At 32.4% G+C, this 23,555-nt stretch overlaps 1 protein-coding gene across 1 annotated transcript; it reads right to left on the bottom strand.

Moving 5' to 3' along the window:
- Nucleotides 1-16,883: 16,883 nt before the first annotated feature.
- On the bottom strand, nt 16,884-22,472 carry LOC143084146 (uncharacterized). Its single transcript, XM_076260554.1, has 3 exons — nt 22,080-22,472; nt 17,572-17,646; nt 16,884-17,146 (listed from the first exon to the last, which is right to left on the bottom strand). The coding sequence occupies exons 1-3, from the start codon at nt 22,381-22,383 to the stop codon at nt 16,884-16,886; spliced, it is 642 nt and encodes a 213-aa protein (XP_076116669.1). The 5' UTR covers nt 22,384-22,472.
- Between the last annotated feature and the right edge of the window lie 1,083 nt (nt 22,473-23,555).

Genomic DNA, 23,555 nt, shown 5'->3' with positions numbered 1-23,555 from the left:
TTAAAAGTTTGACAAAAACTGTTGAGAAAGGTTCAAAACGAATTGATGAAGTTGAAAAAAGTATGGAGTTTATGAACCAAAATTTTGAAAGTAGTAAATCTGACAGTGAATATCTTAAAACAACAATCACGGAAATTAAAAGTGAACACGGTGAAATGATTAACGGTTTCGATTGTCTGAGGGCTGATATGGACGAATTACATGAGCGACATGTAGACTTACAAATAAGGTCTATGAGGGAAAACCTTGTGTTCTCGGGTATACCAGAACTTTCCGAAAATGAACCATCAGAGCAAACTGAAGACATTATAAAGGACTTTATGAAAGTTAATATGAAAATGGATATTGTAATGGACTTTCAGCGCGCACATCGATTTGGAAAAAAAAACACAAATTAAAATCGACGATAGAGACACTTATATGACCAGACCAATAGTGTGCAGATTTAAAAATTTCAAAGATCGCGAATTGGTCAGATCTTTTGCGCGAAACCTCAAAGATACCAAATTTGCGGTGAATGAACAGTTCCCGAAAGAGGTTAATGACCGCCGCAAACTTCTCTGGCCATATTATAAGGAGGCAAAAAAAGGACAGAAGACGTACTTCAAACGAGACAAGCTGTTTATTAACGGCAAAGAAATTGGACCACCTACCGATTGTCATATGGAGACAGACAAAAGACAACAACAAGAAACAGAAGGCGCACGACAGAAAGAACCACCCCGTAGAGGTCCTCAACAGAACAACGACCGTCCCCGTGGAGCCCCTCGTAGTAGACGTGGAAAACACAGCTAGGTAAACCGTGGAGGTTTAACGGACACTTTAAATGACAGTTTAAATCATTCAGATGGAACTAACTCTCACATTAACACTAGTATTAATTATAATCATGTAAATAAAGATATTGTTCATCTATTGTCATTAAATGTTTGTGGATTAAAACGGAAACTACTGTATCAAGAATTTAGAGATTTATTAAAATGTAATGATTTATTATGTCTTACTGAAACAAAATTGGACGATTTAGATGAAATTAGTTTTGAAGATTTTACATTTCATTATAAAAACAGGAAAAAAATTACTAGCTTAAGATGGGCGTATGACATTTGCGCCGATTTTTTAAATTTTCATTCTTTCATTTGCGCCTATTTCATTTTTTCATTTGCGCCGATTTTATATTTGCCCCTAATTGGATTTACAGGTAAGTTAATACTTGTACATGTACTATACAGTTAAGGTATATTGGTAAACTCTGGTTATAAACATAGGTTTTAGTTAATTTTGATTCATACTGTTCTGAACTTTGCTGTAACACGATGGACATATTGCACATTCAACGAGCCGAGGAGTCAATTCTTTAACAATCGACGGCTATACACATAATTACGTAAGCCAGACAAATATAGAAGAGTCGAAATCACAAGAAAAGAATATATAAGATGTGTCGCCTATAAATACCCAGCAACAACAGATTTATGGTTTTAATGTATTCCGTTTTTATGGATTTGAATGCTGTAAATAGATTTTCAATTCGTCATTTTAGTATAAACCAGATTGTTTTTATCTAAGGATTTTACGTTTTGATTTTAAAGTATGTGAAATTTATTGTACAACTGGCTAACGGAAGAGTTCTATAATGTTAAATGAAAAATAACATGACTGAATAAAATCTTGAAAAAAAATCTTGGATGGAGAGTTGTCTCATTTGCACTCATACCACATATTCTTATGTCTATCCACCTGTAATTAACCTGGGGCCGTGTCAATGAAAGTATCCTAGGATATGTCCTAAGATATGTCTTAGGACATTATTTAGGATGGTCTTAGGACGTGTCTGAGACATGTCTTAGGATGTAAAACAAAGCTATCTTAGGACAGTCCTAACTACGATGGTCCTAAGACCATCCTAACACATTTATCTAATCGAAAAAAGTATGTAGAGATGTGAATGGCCTTTATTTTATTGTATTTCAGTATATACGTAAAGGGTGGAGGTATTCTTATATGGAAAACAATTTAAAACGCAAAATATACGTTTTAATGTAATACTAATAATATCAAATATGATAACAGATATAAATGAATTTCTTACGTCAAAAATAAAAATAAATAATCACAAAACTTGGTTAAATGCGATATTCGTGCTGCAATTTTAGTATACGAACTTGTTTAAAAATTGTCATTAGGTCCACTCTATTTGATTTGTTGTATTGAATAAGGATTAGTTAAAAAAGAAGTCACTTATTTTCCTCATTCAAATTATAATTGCATTGTATGTTCAAGTGCAAAAATGTTGTATATATATGAGAGTATTTTCAAAGCTTTAAAAAGGGCAGCAAAATTTATATAGGATAAGCGTAATACCGTGACATCGTTAAATATACTTTTTGGAGAGAATCATGATAACAGTATAAAAGTTTAATATTGTGTTAGTATTGTTCTATTATTGAGTTTATGACATATTTGTTGTTTTTATTTCGTTTTAGGACATCGTAACTTTTAGGACTATCCTAAGACACCTATTTATATATCCTAACTTTAGGACCAAATTTAGGACATATCTTATTTTAGGACACCTTCGTTAACCTGACTTAGGACTAAGACGTGCCCTAAGACCATCCTAAGACACGTCCTAGTCCTAGGACAGCTTCGATGACACGGCCCATGTAATTTACCTGTAAAACAAATCGGCGCAAATGAAAATAAAAATCGGCGCAAATGAAAGAAAAAATCGGCGCAAATGAAATGCAGATTGGAGCAAATGCAAAACGCCGCTTTAGATCAGGTGGGATAGCTTTAGGCTATAGATCACAGTATGCAAAATTTATTCTTTTTAAAGAAACCGATTGTCCTTTTGTTTTATGGTTTAGAGTAGATAGAATATTATTTAGAACTGAAGATGATATAATAATGGGTATAGTGTATACGTATATCCCGCCTGAAAATACTCGTTATACGTCTGAAAATGCGATGTCAGAAATTGAAATAGAATTTCTTGAATTACAAAAGAATAGTAACTGTATTTTTCTTCTTGGTGATTTCAATAGTCGCACTGCAAATGAACAAGATTTTTTTAATACATCTGATTTCGAAGAACATTTAACCGAATTTATAGATGTAAATGAGTTTAATGACATTCATGTCTTAGACGATCTTAAGATACCAAGAATACGTAATAGTTCTGATCCTGTTGTCGATACATATGGAAGAAAATTAATTCAATTTTGTAAAAATAATAACATGTATATTTTAAACGGAAGAGTCGGTAAAGACCGAGTACTTGGTAAACCAACAAGTCGAAGTATTAGTGTAGTAGATTATATTTTATGTACTGCTAATATTTTATGTAAAGTAGATGATTTTGATCGAAGTTTCTGATTTTTGTAATTTATTCTCAGATATACACTCTCCTTTGTGCTTGTCTTTAACTGTAAATGGTTGTAATGCTACACAAGGTGAAAGCGAAGTAATTAATGACAAAAATGTACACATTGGTAAATGGGGCAGAATCGATTTGCGCCAATTGCAGTTTTGAAAAGGTATTAATTGCGCCACTCTCTTTTATTTTGATGGTATTAATTGCGCCAATAAATGAAATGAAATTGCGCCACATTTACCTTTTAATATTTTTTACCTATATCATACCTGTACATGTTTTACCTAAATCAAGACAAGACAAGACAAATACTTTCTTAAAGTCTCGCTACTTGTTATATATAAAATATACAGCTTTTTAAAACACAAGTTAACTTGGCAACAAGAGCCACTCTATAAAGAGTTTTGAGAGACTGTAACACATTTTTTTCTTAAAATTATAGTGCAAATACAAGTCAACTATCACGAGTATAAAATAAATTTTCGCTTTATTAAAATTTCATAGCAGATTTTGGCAGTATAAAATACCATATTTTTATTTGTAAAAAGAAATATAATTTTCATTATCAGTGTCCAGAAATTAGAGCGTCAAATTTTGAGAACTGCGTGTAAAAGAAAAGCAACCAATGTGTTGTCAGAGCGACCTTCAAAAATAAAAAATTCAGAGATCTTCAAAATTGAAGAAGAAAATTTAGAAAAGAAAGATTTGAAATATGTATGTCAGTCTATGTATAGAGAGAGAGAAGAAAATTGCGTCTGGTTTAATCTAAAAATCGAGCAGAATTTCACAGAAAATTGGATGATATTGGTCTTGTTACAAACAAAGATGATGACTTTGTATTGTGTAACGATCCAGAAAGCGGTATAATTTTATTAGGATGCGAGGCTAATTTGAAATTTCAGTGTACAATGTCAGAGGATTTTTTTGCTGTTGGTACCTAGTCAATCATTTAGTTGTTATATATAAATAAAAATATATAAAATTGGCGCAATTAGATGATTATTTTATTGGCGCAAATGATGCCTATAGTTTTGAAAATTAGGTGGCGCAAAAGAGGTATTGGCGCAATTAAGTTGTGGCGCAAATGAGTTACTTTTTGGCGCAAAAAGATATCGCCCAGTAAATGGAAACACGAAAAGACAATTGAATACAAAAACAACATTGACGTTGATAGTAAACGAATTATTGTTAAATGTAATGTCTAAATATGATGATATAAGTTCAGTTGATCAAGGTACTGTAGATAGTATTGTAAGTGATATTACGACTGTATTATTGAGTGCTGCAAAAGACACTTTTGGGGTATTTACTAAAAATTCAAAAAACATTGGCGGGGAAGGGAATTTTTCAAACAAAGATTGGTTTAATAAAGACTGTAAAAAGGTTAGACAAGAATTTCGAAAAAGCAGAAGACTTTATAAACACTATGGCTCTAATTTATTTAAAGAAAGACTTCGACAGTCAGAAAAACATTACAAAAAAGTCATGGACGAGAATATTAAACTATATAACGAAAACTTGCGCACTAAGATGAGAAATATGCGATTCAAAAACCCCAGGGAATTATGGAAAATTTGGAATAAAGTCAAACATAAAAACAATTGTAATATCACCACTGAGTCATTGTTTACTTATTTTAAAGATATAAACAAAAATAAGTATGAAGGAGATACTTATGATATTAACAATGATGTTAGTCAAGAATCTTCAAATTCTATGTTAAATGAAAGTATTACAGCTGAAGAAATATTAAAAGCTATAAAACATATAAAAAATAACAAATCGTCGGGTGACGATATGATTGTTAATGAATACATTTCCTCGTCTATTGATTGTATGATTGATATTATGTGTATATATTTAATATTATTTTTGATTCGGATATTTTACCCGAGGCATGGATCATAGGTAATGTCATACCAGTCTTTAAGAACAAAGGTAGTTCTGCCGAACCACAAAATTACCGTCCTATCACTCTTTTGTCATGTCTTGGTAAGATTTTTACTTCTATTTTAAACACTAGATTATGTGATTATCTTGATGAGTACTCTATTTTACTAGAAAATCAGGCAGGTTTCAGACATGGATACTCAACTACTGATCATTTATTTTCAGTATATGCACTATTCGAGTTACTAAGATTAAGAAAGAAGAAACTTTACTGTGCCTTTGTCGACTTTGAAAAGGCCTTTGATTTTATACAAAGAAATTTTTTATTATTTAAACTTTTAGAGAATAATATAAATGGCAAATTTTTCCGTATTATACAAAATATGTACGAAAATGTAAAATCACGCATTATATTTAATGGTGAGAAATCAGAGTTATTTATTGTGAAATGGGTTTAAGACAGGGAGAAAATCTTTCCCCTGCTCTGTTTGCAATATTTTTAAATGATTTACAGCATTTTTTTGAAGGCAAAGATGTACTTGGTGTAAATTCTATTAGTGATGACCTCGAACACGAGTTAACAGTATTTTTAAAAATATGTATGTTATTATATGCGGATGACACTGTGATGTTTTCCGAGAGTAGTGAAGATTTACAAAACATGTTAAATGAATTTGATGATTATTGTGAAAAATGGCAACTCAAAATAAATGTTAACAAGACAAAAGTTCTTAGGCAGCAACCATTTGATTTTCTGGGGGGGGGGGGGGGGGGGGGGGCTATGGTTTTTTTTTCTGGACAAATTTTTTTTTTTCGCCTGCGGCGAAAAACAATCTATTTTTTTCGCGACAAGTCGAAAACAATTTTTTTTCTTTCAATTTTAGCATTACATATAGTGGCAGCTGAGGGTGAAACAAACAATTTTTTTTCTCAGAATCAAAAACAAATTATTTTTTTCTCCAAAAACTGGAAACAAACTTTTTTTTCCAAAAAAAAACATAGCCCCCCCCCCCCCCCTCCCAAAAAATCAAATGGTTGCTGCCTTATATTCTCCAAAGGGAGACAACCCAAAAATATTAGATTTGTTATACAGAATAGAGAATTAGAAATTGTAACTGAGTATAAATACCTCGGTATATGTTTTGCTAGAAGTGGTTCTTTTTTAAAGACCATATATATTTGTGAACAAGCTACAAAAGCAATGTATGGTATTTTAAAAAAGTGTAGACAAAACAGTTTGACTATAGAATGTCAGTTAGACATGTTTGATAAGATAGTTTTACCTATTCTTCTATATGGTTCGGAAATTTGGGGATTTGAAAATTTTGATTTGATAGAACGTGTACATTTAAAATTTTGTAAGCTTGTTCTACATCTAAAACAGAGTACACCTAGCTGTATTGTTTATGCGGAATTGGGTAGATATCCTGTAATTGTTAATTGTAGATTACTATGTGGTAAAGAAAGTAAAATTTCATGTCTCTTATATAAACTATTGTATATTAATTTTCATAACTATGGTCTTAACTGTAAATGGATATCATTTGTAAAAACTGTTTTTGATACCTGTGGAATGTCAAATATCTGGTTGAATCAAATGTTAGATAAATGGGTAATTAAAAGTATTGAGTTGAAACTTAAAGACCAGTTTTTGCAGAATTGCCTAAGCGAAATTTACACTACTCCTAAATGCTTATGTTATAGAATTTTTAAAACTTATATAAAATTAGAAAGCTATTTTTCCAAATTGTCAACATATAATCAATTTTTATTGTGTAAATTTAGATGTGGAAGTCACCAATTACCTATCGAGACGGGAAGGTGGAATAACATATCAAGAAATGATAGGTTGTGCCATCTTTGCGAATCAAGAGACGTAGGTGATGAATATCATTATGTTATGTCATGTAATGCTCTAACTCCAGAAAGAAAGAGGTTGTTACCATACTATTGTACTCTTCGTCCAAATATTTATAAATATCAACAATTAATGAGCTCTAATAATTATATTATTCTTGAAAAACTTTGTAGATTTATAAAAATTATAAATGTGAGGGTCACTCCTCCTGGTTAGTTTGTAATTTAATGTTTAGGTTTGTATTGTTCACATGTGCTTCAATATTTAATGTAATTGTTTATATATTCTCTGTAACTATGTAATTTGTAGTTTATGAGAAATAAAATTCATTCAAAGATTTATAGAGCTTGCATATGTAATCACTCTCTTTGAAAATAAAAATAAACAGCAAATGATATTTAACAGTTAATCAATTCAAATTACTCTTTCAAGATGGTTTGATATTTGCTTTCTTATAAACAAGATAGTTCAAAGTTCAGTTTGTTCTCACAGTTTAGATGAAGGATGTCCTATATCAATCAAAGCCATAAGTGTTCAATCTGACATATATTGATGTAAGAATCAGTTTAAAGCTTTTATTACAGCTTATAGATGGAAAGATTTATAGAGCTTGCATGTAGCTTGTAGGATAATTAAAGTTAAAATAAAGATAGGAATTGAATGAATGAATGAATATTTTATTTGCGAAAGCATAAATAATATGCTATGGCAATACATAAACAAGTATATACAATGTGACAAAATAACAGATAGCAGAGAACAGTACATAATATAATAAAGGTACAATTAATTCACAATACATGATCTAATTTTCCAAGCATATTTCAGATAGTAACACAGTTTAATTGTGATTGATTTTGATTTTGCTTGAAGTAAATGAAAAAGTTTAAAATTATTTGGCCAAGAACAATAATATTGATATTGATATTGTTTCTAACAAAATTTTATTTTCTGTTCATTTTCAAAGAAAAACGGATTTAATTCCTTTAAGGGAGTTCGCTTCTCAGTTTCAAAATAATCAAATTTTCAAAACACTAGTTTATGTTGATAAGAAATTAATAAAGGAATCAACAGAGCAAAAAAAATATATAGGTCAATGAGCTTGTTTTTGTGATATTAGAAATTCAAATTTGGGCGGGAAAATATACTCTCTTTACTTTTCATAGCTTTATCAAAAACTATTGAGATAATGTTTTTTTATAAGACTTTTACAGATGGCTTATCATTATACATGTTAAAGATTTATAAGAAAAAAATGGGGTTCAATGGGCAAACTTTTTTAAGGCATTGAAATGGATAAAACCAGTGGATTCCAAAAATCTGACAACAATCCCCAAACATGCCAAGCGAACTTCCTTAAAGCCTCGGTCACACCTTACCGGATAGCTCGAACGGACGCCTAACGGATAAAAAAAAGTTATCCGTTGACAAAATTTGTATCCGTTGGGAGTCCGTTGGTGTACTAACGGACATGTAACGAATGCCTAACGGACACACAACGGACATTGAACGTACGTGAAACGGATACGTACCGGACAGAACGGACGTCGAACGTACATCCAACGGACGAGTACCGGATAAAACGGACACCTAACGGAAGCGTAACGGATAAAACGGATGAACAAAATAATCTGAAAATTAAAGGCAATAAACCATCTAAAAATTTAAGGCAATAAACCATCTGAAAATTAAAAGCAATAAACCATCTGAAAATTAAAGGCAATAAACCATCTGAAAATCAAAGGCAATAAACCACATACACGTGACCTTAAAATGATTGTATCTAGTACATGTATATATGTTATAATATTTGCTTCTGGGAAAGTGTGGTCAGTAGGACAGGTATCAAGGTCACACGTACCAAACAAATAGAACAATTTATCCGATTTTCTTTTTACGTTTTTACACACGAGGGTCACTTTAGTTAACAGGTTTAGTTGATTTTATTTTGTATTGCGTCTTGTTTAGCATGATATGTGTGCAAATATAGAGCTACTCTGATTAAAAAAAATCAAGGTAGAAGCAGTATGGTAATTCAGTCTTTAATATAGAGTTTAAGTTGATTTTCTGAATTTGTTTATATTATGTACCTCTGGTATGAAAACGGATATGGTGTTATGTCCATCCGTACTGCATGCTACAATATTTTGCCCCAGAAGCAAGGTGTCTAAGTGTAATTGCTAACTTGAGTCCTGGTTCCAGTGGATTTCTGTAAAAGATATTCTGCTTGGCTATGCGAGGTCCAACTTACAATATCTCGTCGAACATCTCTGTGGGCATTCGAAGGAAGTGTACAAAGGACTGCCGATCCTCCCGCCTAAGTTTGGTCATGAGTTGGTCATATAGACCAAAACTGCGTCGTCTTTCAGGACTAAGCCATGGTCGTGTCCACCATCTCCTTTGTCTTCTCCTTCTTCTCCTTTCGACAGCTATAAGGTTTATATTTGCTACATTTAAGTTGAGTCTGGCCTGAATAAGAGCTGCTTGGTAGCGAAGACGTGCTCTTACTCCAAGATCAATCACGAATAATAAATATTCATGACACTCAAGAAAATCTGACATACCAATTATTGGCATTTCTGACGCGAAATTTCAATTGGCATTTGTCCGTTTTACATCCGGTAGGCATCCGTTTTATCCGTTATCCTTCCGTTAATGTCCGTTTCACATCCGTTTTATCCGTTTGGCGTCCGTTAGGCGTCCGATAGACGTCCGTTGGTGACTTGGTCTACCGGATCTCCACCGGATCTCCAACGGATGCATAACGGACACGTAACGGATACAAAACGGACGAGTACCGTACAAAACGGACGCCTAATGGACGCCTAACGGACGTTCAACTGACATTTTATCCGTTGGACGTCTGTTCAAAGTTTTGAACATGCTCAAAATTTTCCACCGGACAGAACGGACGTCAAATGATAAAACGGACGCTTAACGGACATGCAACGGATATGGACGGACGCCTAACGGATAAGAACGGACGTCTAACGGACATGAACGGATTGAAAAAAAGTTATCCGTTAGGCGTCCGTTCGAGCTATCCGGTAAGGTGTGACTGAGTCTTAAAAGGTATGACATGATAGCTGTGAAACTGTACATTCTTTCGGAAAAAAAATTGGTGAGAATTTAATTATCATGCAAAATATAGGACACATTGTATCAATTCATGACACAGAAATACTACACGTGCATGAAACAAATCAAAGGAATAAAACTTATATTACTATTTTTCATCTTAATGCCCAAGTAAAGCATTCGAAATGTTCTTCCTACAACTTCCAGACTTAACCTAGGACAAGGTATGAGCGGTATGAATATTTGCTTTGTGAGGCTCGATTCTGAATATCGTTTGTAATGAATGTTCTACCTTAAATCTTTGCGTTTTTCTATATACTTTGAACATACATATACTATGAATAAAATGTATTTGCTATCTGCTTTAATTTTCAAGTTTACTATCCACATAGTTTTTTTATATAGAGAGGGTCTATATAATATATCAATGACCGCCGTGGACCGATTAGTAAACTGAGAATCGACAGTAAAAAGCAAATACACATCATTTATAGTAATGAATGTTCATAATATACAGATAAACGCTAACATTATTGAAATTATTTGAGAAAAAAAATGAGCATTTTGGAAAGAAAAGGAGGAACCGGGCTAGAAAAACAATTGTCCTGTCCGAAAGTACTTATGACTTTTGATACCTCTGAAAATCTCCAGTCATAAAATCTTTTTAAAAATTTCATCGGGTCACTATAAAGTATAGTAAATAGAGAGGGTCTATATAATATATCAATGACCGCCGTGGGATGATTAGTAAACTGAGAATTGAAAGTAAAAAGCAATACACTTTATTTATAGTACTGAACGTTCATCTTGAAATTAATAGAAAAAAATGGGAATCATTGATAAACAAAGGAGGAGGGGAAGAAAAACAAGTGTCCTGTCCCCATGTACCTATGGCTTTTAATGCCCTTCCTGAAACTCTCCAGTCTATATATATCAATCTTTTACAAAAATTCATCCTAGCACAACACTTTTCATACTTTCAATCACGCTCTGAGTCTGAATGCCCGCGATTTCGCTGGTGTGTTCTAGTGTTCTTTATGTACGTTTAGTTAAAGCTACTGATTAAAACGTAAGTTTGAGATCTAAGAATACTTCGTCTAGTTTAATCCTGTGATATTGTCATGTGTCCCAATTGAGAGACCTCTTTAGTACTTGGCGGTAGTCATATTTTGATATTTTTGCTATAAGTGTGTAGCGTGTGCTCTAAAACGATGTTCTTTTATGTTTTTTTTTTGTGTCGCTTGATTGCTGTTGATTGCTGTATCAGTGACATATACCACACGTCTTCTTTTATTTATGGTAAATGTGAGATGTGTAACAAATCATTTCCCCAAAGATAAATACCGATACAGTTTTCAAAATTATTCTATTTTCTTATCACCAATAAGATGTGACATGAGTTCTTATATTCATTTTTATTTAAAAGATTAAAGTATTTGTCTTTGGCCTTCCTTCATACCCTTTTTACAAACGAAAACGAAAACTTACACAAACACAATAACTTTTTGTTATCATCGACTAGAATTATATTTATGCGACGGACATTAATATCACTGTGATTAAAATATTGTTTTGGTCATTGTTGTTGTTTTTTATGATTTGATTTATCCTTATAGAATATCGGTTTTACATAGAATACGACGAATATCTTTCGTTTTTGTAGAAACAGTCTATCGTTTTGTTTAAATTACCGAATACGCCTCATCGCCGACTTCTACACTACACATTTTTACAAGAGCCATAATAAAATCCTACTAGATCTCCAGGATTAACTCTCGGTTTATGGTGGGATTGGTGAGGTTGCTCAATTTTAATACAGGATAAAGATTTTTGGTATTATTGTCTATGAAATAGCAATCCACCAGAGACCAAATGACATGAATGTAATCAACTGTAGTAAACTTCACGACCTTCAATACTAAGCAAAACCAATAAACCATACACAGCTATAAAATGCTTCGAAAATTGTAAAATAATTAAAAAAACACAACCCCAAAACAAGTGTAACTGCGAGCTACTGCTCACAGATGATACCCAACCCAAATGTTTCGGTAAACAGGAAGTTGTTGAATAATGAATCTGAAAACGCATCACAAAATATAGGTGATTTATAAAAATCCTGAAACCAAATTTCAGAAATGATTGTATTGTAGTTCTTGAAAAAAATTTCAACTAGGCTATTATGTGTACATTGATATAAGTGTTCGGTAAACAGGAATTTGGTGAGTGATGAATCTGTAAATGAATAACACGGTATAGCTGACTTATATTAACCCTGAAACCAAATTTCAGAAATCTGTATAATGTAGTTCCTGAGAAAGATGCTACGAAACATATTCCTGGGATGGACTGACGGATGGATGAAATGACGAATGGATGGACTAGCGGACGGACAGACAGAGGAAAAAAAAGTAAACGTATACCCCACTTTACAGCGTGGGTATAAAAACAATTGTCTGAGTTATACTTAAAAAAAAAACCAGGGTAAACAAATATGATATACAAAAATCATTGACACTTATGGAATTACAGGCTCCTAACTTTCCGGCGTTAAACATGTCTGTGGGCTCACAACCCTTTCATTAATCTCGGACAGCACAAAATAAGAACAAACTATAAATATAGCTTAGAAAGGGCTTGCCAAAGAAGCACCAAAAAGGCGCTATAAGAGGGACAAAAGACACAAAGTATGTGTTTAAATCGTTATTGTAATTATGACACCCTCTTGACATAACTTCTGTTATTTGTCTTTTTGGTTTGATAGAAATGAAGACATCATACCATTAAAGGTTGTTCAGGAAAATAGAAACCATAGGAAAATCATCAATCTCATTAATCGAAAACAAACTAACAATGCAATGACAAGAAAAGAAATACGACCAAAAGACAAATAACAATACACAAACCATATCAAATCAAACAAAAGACTTAGGAACAAGAACCCAGTTAAAACTTCAGATGATCTTAGGTGATCGTAAGGGTAACCTACGTCTCCAGCATTTTATAAATCTATATAAAATTGACGAGGTAAAGTAAACGTCAATGCAACAATAGCGGTGAAACACATAGAAAAAGAAATTGCAAAGTTGTCTCATTGGCACTCATACCACATTTCTTATACCTAATTATTGGCTTTTTTCTTTAATATTCAATCAAAGTGGGAACCAGTAGTTGACCAGAAACAGATAACCTTTCGGAAACCTCCGAGTTTTTTTTAAGTTCGATTTGCTCACTCTACAGTATAGTTTTCTTAGTAGTGTTTTTTTCTCCTGTTGCTGGTCTTTTCGTCGTTTTTCTGGTTTTTTGTCGACTTAAAGGTTTTGATTGTCCTTTGCGTCTTCTCTGGACCTTTTCATTCATTTTGCATTCCTTACTTGTTTTTTTAGACTTCGGCAGATTGAGAGCTAGACTTTTTTTTATATATTGTTCATTGGTATTATTGAAAACGGTATGTTGATATCTTCTACATGTATAATTGTATTGTTGGGTTGATATTTCAATGGGGTACTAGATAAGGCATGCTTGTTGCAATGATAGTGTTTATTATAATAATTAAATATATATACATGCATATTGAAAAGAAATAAATAAATGAAAAAATGGCACAATGCGACACATCAAGTTTGTACTTTACAACAGGAAAAGGTGAGAAGGCAAGATCTTAATATTTAAAACCACTTTCTCTTAAGATTTCTATTTACCATTTAAAAAATTTAAAAAAAAACAAAAAACAAAAAGAAATGAACAGAACAAATTATACAAAACAAAACAAAAAACACTAATTTTAGATGGCTCCGAAAACATAATGCAAGGATGAAATATTTAAAAGGTTTAGTGAACGTGAAAAAACACAACTTGTTATTACAGATACAATTAAAAGCTAGGGTTTATGTGAATGAAAACGACAATAAATGTAGATTTTTGGTTAAATAAATTCTTAATCTTTAAACAGATAATAGCAAACCAAAATATCAAAACAAATATATAAATACAGTTTTCGTATGCCGATGTCTTAATTTGTGCAAACTACACAGAGTAAATCTGCTTCATTTGTGTATGGGGGGCATCTCAAACTACCACATTTTGTTCTTATTGGATAAAACAAAGCACCGTTCTCATTGGAAGTCCTGTCGTCGCATGGTTCGGCATTTATATCGACACATGTAAAATCTGTTCTTTGATGGTTCTTGTGTGAGCTCATCAAATAACCATTATATTCGGCGTTCCAATTACTGTAGCATGTCTTTCTTCCTATAAATAATGAAATGTTGACTATTATTGCTGAAAACAATGCTTCATTATGACAATCAATGGCGAAGGTACAAATTTGGTCATAAGCAAGTTCCTGGCATATTTCGTTTGAACAATAATCGAGCACATACATCGCCTAAAATATAATTGCACAAGCGAATACTGAGACAAACAAAACTAGAGGCTCTAAAGAGCCTGTGTCGCTCACCTTGGTCTATGTGAATATTAAACAAAGGAAGCAGATTGAAAATTGACTACAAAGGTCAATAACTCCTACAGGGGTAAATTGACCATTTCGTTCATGTTCACTTATTTGTAGATCTTACTTTGCTGAACATTATTGCTGTTTACAGTTTACCTATATCTATAATAATATTCAATATAATAACCAAAAACAGCAAAATTTCCTTAAAATTACCAATTCAGGGGCCGCAACCCAAAAACAGGTTGTCCAATTCATCTGAAAATTTCAGGGCAGATAGATCTTGACCTGATTAACAATTTTACTTCATGTCAGATTTTCTCTAAATTATTTGGTTTTTGAGTTATAAGCCAAAAACTGCATTTTACCCCTATGTTCTATTTTTAGCCGTGGCGGCCATCTTGGTTTGATGGCCAGGTCACCGGACACATTTTTTAAACAAGAAACCCCAAAGATGATTGTGGCCAAGTTTGGATCAATTTGGCACAGCAGTTTCAGAGAAGAAGATTTTAGTAAAAGATATATAAAATTTACGAAAAATGGTTAAAAATTGACTTTAAAGGGCAATAACTCCTAAAGAGGTCAACTGACCATTTTGGTCATGTTGACTTATTTGTAAATCTGACCTTGCTGAACATAATTGCTGTTTACAGTTTACCTATATCTATAATAATATTCAATATAATAACCAAAAACAGCAAAATTTCCTTAAAATTACCAATTCAGGGGCCGCAACCCAAAAACAGGTTGTCCAATTCATCTGAAAATTTCAGGGCAGATACATCTTCACCTGATAAACAATTTTACCCAATGTCAGATTTGCTCTAAATGCTTTGGTTTTTGAGTTATAAGCCAAAAACTGCATTTTACCCCTATGTTCTATTTATAGCCATGGCGGTCATCTTGGTTAGTTGGCGGGGTCACCGGACACAATTTTTAAACTAGATACCCCAATGATGATTGTGGCCAAGTTTCAAATAATTTGGCCCAGCAGTTTCAGAGGAGAAGATTTTTCTAAAAGATTACTAAGATTTACGAAAAATGGTTAAAAATTGACTATAAAGGGCAATAACTCCTAAAGTGGTCAACTGATCATTTTGGTCATGTTGACTTATTTGTAGATCTTACTTTGCTGAACATTATTGCTTTTTACAGTTTATCTCTATCTGAAATAATATTCAAGATAATAACCAAAAACAACAAAATTTCCTTAAAATTACCAATTCAGGGGCAGCAACCTAACAACGGAATGTCAGATTCATCTGAAAATTTCAGGGCAGATAGATCTTAACCTGATTAACAATATTACCCCATGTCAGATTTGCCCTAAATGCTTTGGTTTTTGAGTTATAAGCCAAAAACTGCATTTTACCCCTATGTTCTATTTATAGCCATGGCGGCCATCTTGGTTAGTTGGCGGGGTCACCGGACACAATTTTTAAACTAGATACCCCAATGATGATTGTGGCCAAGTTTGGTTAAATTTGGCCTAGTAGTTTCAGAGAAGAAGATTTTTGTAAAAGTTAACGCCGGACGCAGGACGACGACGACGGACGACGACGACGACGGACGCCGGACGCCAAGTGATGAGAAAAGCTCACTTGGCCCTTTGGGCCAGGTGAGCTAAAAATAAACAATTCCTATATGAATAACTGTCTGAATTATTTTCGAGCCTAGCAGTGAAGATTTTGTGTAGTTTCGACACTGCACTGAATTTAATGTCAATTCAAGGCAATACAACACACGATCCGAAAATATTTAAACTAAAACTATAGTATTTCAGATTGATTAAAGTGCATAGCAAATTCAAGTCAGTTGAATCATTGCTTTATTGATTAAATTTAGAAATGGTCAAATATATTTTAATCTTAGGACCAGTTTGGCCTTAAATCTTAACTTTTCCATCTCGAGTAGTACCGACGAATATCATGTTAAGTGATGGTGCGATTATCTTAAAATACATTGTTCGATATTTACTTAAAGATATAACTTTTAAACAATACGCCTAAGATTATTAAATTGTGATGAAGTTTTGTTCCAATTTGCCTATATAAAGATATTAGAAGATGAGGTATGAGTGTAATTAGACAACTCTCCACCCAAGATACAATTTGTATACGTAGAACAGTTGTTTTATAGTTGTTTTAGTGAAGAAGGTTTACGAGCAAGGAGAACGAAATACATGATTAGTTCCAATATGAAGTTGAAAAATATTTTTTGAAATTTCTTCACAAACAATTAAAATAATTACCTGGAATCATCACTACTGTTGATTTGCCTGACTTCCGGCATACAGCACAAGGTACTTCCTTTTGTTTTAAATTAGTAGATGACCATCCATATGGCTTTCGACCTTCTGATATTTCATATTCAGAACCATAAATCTGATCGTTGTCAAATGACTGTTTGTTACCATTTTCTGGATCACTCGGCAAACAAAGATAATTAACGCCACCACCTTTATTATTGTAGCTATTACCACCTGCATTTCCTGGAGAACAAAAACGGAATCAGTAAAATAAAAAAAAAACAAAAAAAAACGAACTGTAAGGGAAATTCAAACCGGAAATTCCATAAGCAAATAGCAAAATTAAAAGATAAAACACACCAAACGTAAGGCAAACAACTGTCATATGCCTGACTTGGAACTTTAATCGGGTTTGCATTTCAAAGATTAACACAGATGATGGATGATCATTTGATGACGTATACGTAATTACATCTTTCTTTTTTCTTATTTTTTTCTTATCAGATATCACAAGGTATGTCCGATGCAATATCTAGATTTTGTGAAACATACGAGTACATGTAGGAATTATCGGAGACGTAAAAAGGTCGAATGAACCTTGAAATTTAGAGTTTATTGAAATGCAAAGTGTGTTTTTAAAAATAAATATGATGATATATAAGATTTACCAGAATAAACAACATCAGCTCCAGCAGGGCAATCTTTTCTTCCCCATCGAATGTACGTTACACCATAGCCAGCATCTGTTAACAAGTGAAAATATATAAAGATAAAGTGAATAGCAAAGATCAGATCAATTTAAAAAGAATGTATAAAAAGTATTTAATTTTGCGTCTAACGTTACGCACGCTGTTCCTACAACCCTTAGGATTTGTAACCCAATCTTCGAAATTTCCTCCGCAAAACAAAATAAAAATGTTAGCAAACACGAACCACTTTTAAAACAAATTCAATATATGTTTTAAATTATGTTTTTATAGCTCTTGATCATATACTAAGTAATATCTAGTATATTTGAGGATTAAAATAACAAAGCTATGTGAAAAAAAACGGATGTCCAACGTTACATTTATAAAAAACTGTTTTGACTCTTATGTATAGTGATCATATTTTTTATTCTCTGACCTTCCGGAAACTTTGCAGGAACAACGGCATGTGTCGGTTCTTTGTGATGTTAAAGCCGTTATTTTGCCAAATTTCATTTGACTCGGTGACCGCATATAAAGCTGGAATAAGAAAAATGTCCAACGACGTTTTTCGGTAACTTAACGACTGAAAGTGAATTTTATAAGTAGATATAGCGGAAAACGAATAAAAAGAGTAAGACAATAATAACATCTACCAAAAGTACAAATATTTGCCTCATTGTTCGTGAGCTCAAATATTGAAGATTTTATAAAATCTTCTCTACACAGTCGTTTTTCAAGCGGTAGCCATTTTGTCCAAGTTGATATTTCATTTTTCAACGCAGTTAACGCGTATTTTTTAACTGATATTTCAATAAGTTATTTATAATTGATCAACACAAAAGTTAGATGCACGAAGAGTACAAAATGCCAAAATTCTTTTCTTTTTAACTACATATTTGGGTCTTAAAGGAATACATTTTTTCAACACATTACAAAACGGTAGCCATTTTGTCCAAACGTCTAAAAACGTCGAAAAATCCGAAAACGCTATTTTCCGACGTTACATGTCCTAAAGTTTCAATTAAATGTTCATGATAACTAAAACAAATCGTTTGGTGAAATTTGGAAAAAGATGTTGATGGCTGCCGAAAAAAAGAAAAGAATAGTGCATGTTGCTACATGTATAGACTCCGGCCGGGACATAGATTCGACACAGGTTAAATTTTGCAATTTTTCTTGATCGTTTATACATTGTAGCTTTTATCGATTTATTTAAAAGAATCGTGAAAAGGGAAATTAAATCTCATTACATGAACTTCGTTCAACTTTTGCAAAGACAAATTGGAAACACCAAGACAATCCTCTAAATGTAAAATGCGAATTTTAATTTATGTTGCGGAAGGACTTCGAAATAGATCATTTAAAGTCGTCACTTCAGTAAGGTGCATTCACCAATTATATTAAAAGACTTAATACAAGTCCACGGAATGATTTACTTCGCAATTTGTCCTGCTATTCATGTTATAACTGAAAGTAATTCCTGTACTATATGTACTAGCGAAGCCGGAACTTTTCGTCAATATCAACTTGTGCATGAAATTGAGGTAATTGAAAGACAAATCCAAAACAGCGACGAAAACCGTTTCATTGAATTAATAAAACCCGGGATTATATTAGCCGTTTTTACGGACAATTCAGGAGTAGATTACTATATTTTAAAATGTATATCAGAAGTTAAACAATTGAAGCAAGCAACTTTAGAAGACTTGGAAAATAATTCTCAAGCCAAGATTCAAGAAATTGAAGGGGTGTATTTCGACAAATTATGTGCCAAGGAAAATACAATTCTATTCAAATTAATCAAGGTTAAAAATGTTTCGATTTACTTGCAGAGTGTCAGATATATTTGTATTGGGGTTGAATTAAGATATAGAAATTTTACAGTAACAGATGATATGCACCATGAAAGTTAAACATCCTATGATAAAAGTTTTGCACATTATTTATGGAAACCGTACACATGTACTTCTGTCCAATTTTTCCTTCCTACATTACTTGCGACAGTAAGCACTACATTTTTAGGTGAAATAACTTAAAAGGTAAACATTATTAAATCGATTTCCACAACTTTAGGTAATTTATGATAAAATGATATCACAAAAAGAACAGAACCAGAATCAACCAACAACATATAAAAAAAAAACCCGAATAAAACTTGCAAAAATTAATCAAAGTCAAAAACCCTCTTTGACGCCGCATTTTTAGTGTAACGTCGTGTTGTAGGAACATCGTGCACAACGTTTCTACTAAATCGCTAAAGCGATGTTCTAATGAATTACAAGATTTCAAGTTGGGACTAGATATTAACAAAAAATACATTATTGGTCACAAGTTTTAGTTTTCTAAAAGCTTTGGAGTACTTTGCTGTGTCATTCTTTTTTTTTACGTAAGTTTTCTAATTTTTTAAGTATTTTTTTTCTCATCTGTAAATAACCGTCTCTCGTTATTCTATATATGTGACTGTCTTTTATATATTTTTTAATTATTTAATCAATGTGCTTTTGACTCCTTTGTAAAAAGAGGACTGAATATTAAATGGTGTATTTTACCTAACTAAATAACAGGAGTGTTAATAAACAAGATACTAAAATTGAAACCCTTTAGGACATTGTAAAATGTTAGTAAGATTAATGTAATAAACTTAACAATATGTCCTTGGGTAATAATATCAATTAGTTATCAGTGAAACATTTTAATAGTCGACATAAAGAGTATCGCCACCATTTAAATGACACCCTTATTTATATCTGTTACTAAATATGGACCTTTATAGTGGGTTAAAAGTGTCATCGGACTTATCATATATATACGCATTACTCATTTTACGGATGGTAAAACAGGTTACACATTTGAGTTATCGCCCGTTAACAGAAACAAATCTCAAATTAAAACACCATGTTATATCTCCCAACACTAAAATACCTCAGGATGAGTCAAATGATACTGTTTACAGTGGTTCATCTACAGGAGGTCCGGGGTTGGACCCCTCCTTTTTGACGTTCAATGCATTTGAATGGGGACATATGGACGACATGGTTGAACCCCCTTCATTATCCTAGATTGGAAACCCTCCTTTTTAAAAGGGATAGATCCGCCCCTGGTTTACTCTAGTTTTGTAGCTTAAGCATTACAATTCTTTAATAAGCAACATAAGATTCAAAATGTGACTACATTTGTAGATCCAATTTTGATAGAAGAAAATATCTACTAACAAGCAAAATACTTCAAATATTGAAATCCACACCATTGATAAGCCTGCCGGGCAAAACAAATAGATGTAAGTATTATATAAAAATATCGCTGCAGTCTTGCATTTTTCCCCAATAAAATCTCTGAAACATTAAAGACAAAAAATATCTTGCAACGAATAATGGGTTTTTCGTGACTATTATGTGTTTTGAAAGGTTAACATACATATAAGATTTATTATTACAAAATTTATAAAAATCACCATAATATACGAAATTGTTTTAGAGTCTTGAACGCTTATGGAACGTATTATTGAGAGCGACACGACATTTATTTTCGTTACGATGTTTTTTTTCAGATTTTGGAAAATATTCCATTTAAAAAAAATATATTTCTACCTATGAAATTAGAAAAAAATCGAAGGATTATGATGTATTTATTTATGACATAAAATCAAATACCCTGGCCCGAAATTGTTCTGTTCTCCCGTTGTTTTGATCTATATAACATTTTGTCCTTCACATTCACGAAATCACACGTCAATAAGTTAAAATAAAGCAACAAGAAAAAATGAACCAGTTGAAAATGTAGTGCTATATTGACTATCCGTCACGCAATATTTTTCTTCTTCTTGTAAAATAAATTATTGTGAACCTTTTGACAAGTAAACTTACGGAGCCCCGATAAGGACATGCAAAGAAGAAAATACATATTTTGTGCGCACAATATATATTTTTTCTTTGCATGTCCATAGCGGGGCTCCGTATTGAGAAATAACACTATCATGACTTTCTTTATACATTCCCAACTATTTTTAATTTTGTTCGAAAGTTTTTTTTAATCGTTGCACGAGTTCGTACAGTTATACAAATGCAATTTGCGGATGAATACAGTCATGTAAAATAATTTAATGTTATCAACGTTTTATTCGTATGCCTTTACTTCTGCCCCTAAACCCCTTGATCTTTGCAGGAAACCGTCTAAGGCCAAGAACTGTGTTGATTTAATTACATTTAAGTCATGATAAAAAATAAGGTATCATGCCTCATTGTAACACTGATTTGCAAAAAGATGTAGAAGTGGACCAATGATCATGAAAAAGGACAGACATTACTTATGTGGCATTTTTGTGCTAAGATTGCACTCAGGTACTTTTTTTTTTTTTTTTGCTAATGACAAATTTGAAAACAAAATGTCAAACATTCAATCATTGCTATCCCAATTGAATATAAACATCGGAGAAAAAAAGAAATTATATAAAATGTCAGAAAAAGTTTGTCAGAAAAAGTCATAAATACCTGTGACCCTTTCCTCAATTGTAGATACTATTGTAGCATTGGCCTCTTCCATTCCTTCGGCAACCAGCTTTTCCATTGCGGTTCTCATTGCATCTTCCACACCATTCTGTATTTCCTTCTCAATAAATGTTTTCAGTTGTGCGTTTAGACTTGATACATCAAAGTCAGCTTTCAATACAGCCTTCATTGCCCCTGTCAACGGTAGACCAACCTCTTCTTCAGCATTGCAGCCACAGAACAGCAGGATTCCAAACAGGATAAAAGAAGAGAAGGCTGTTCGGAACATTGCACTTTTGACAAACATTGATACCTTAACTTTTAATATCTGATCACTTTGATTTTGTAACAAGAGTTTGTCTGATAGCAACTTATTGTCACCTTAAATAAGCTATAGATAACAATCGCAAATAAATTCTTGAACCGAAATGTGTATTACCGATTGATTATCTAGTGTGGAAATCTAAATTTTATGTCAATTATCACAAATAAAAATTGACCCCGTAGTATCATTGGGTTATCCTATCTTGGGAGGAAGAATACTTTAAACAAAATTTTATTATATATTTATTGATCTATTTACGAAACAGGAAAGTCCTTTTATATCTTGCCTTACGGTTATAATATATGGACGTAACTGACCGGTCACCTGAAATGGATATATGACGCATAGGCAACTGTGCCATAACTTCTAACTATTATGTTTATCAAGAATATCTAACAATTTCAAAAAAATATCGGGGCATACAATCGGTAAAAAAATCTGCTTTGAAAGGTAGCATTTTGCATTGATTTTTTCAAACTGTTAAAGCTTAAAGTTTTAATCCTGCTCAAAAAATTTCTAAAATCAAAAGAACAAACTGGACTTAAGGATGACTTGTACTTAGGTAAGGTTTTGGAATTTGTGTCAAATGTTCGGACTCCTTGGTGTTTTTCCATACAATACAATGTAAAATATTTTGTCCCATAACACCCATTTATTTTTTCATATAAGACTTAATAGCTCATGAAAGGTCAATTACCAAAATTTTAGAAGATTCTTTATTTCCGTTCTTTTGTTTTGAGACCTTATAATACCAATGCAAATATTAGGTAAAAGTCCAAGTCAGCCTTTTCCCGCCATATTTAAAATCCCAAATATCTCGAAAAGGAGGTCCATGACCTATCAATATTTTTTGCTTATTTTTATCCTTAATTGATGCTCTACCAGATAATGGTATCAATTTTAACTTCTTAATTTATTAATTTTTACCTAACCTCACTTAAGTACATCCTTAATATGTATGACCGGAATATGTCAATTAAACAGCAACGTGAGAACAGAAAGGATATCAATCTGTTATCTGCTCTTTGGTCGGGTTGTTGTCTCTTTGAAATAATTATATACCCCATTTTCTTTCTTAATTTTATTACTTACAAACTTAGAAAATATTGATATAAGAATAATTTATATAAGAGAAGGCGTAAATGCCAACCACT

The sequence above is a fragment of the Mytilus galloprovincialis genome, chromosome 7 (assembly GCF_965363235.1).
Source record: "Mytilus galloprovincialis chromosome 7, xbMytGall1.hap1.1, whole genome shotgun sequence".
NCBI classification, from domain to species: domain Eukaryota; kingdom Metazoa; phylum Mollusca; class Bivalvia; order Mytilida; family Mytilidae; genus Mytilus; species Mytilus galloprovincialis.
Note: the sequence above shows the minus strand (reverse complement) of the source record. Positions and strands in the feature narration are given on the sequence as shown.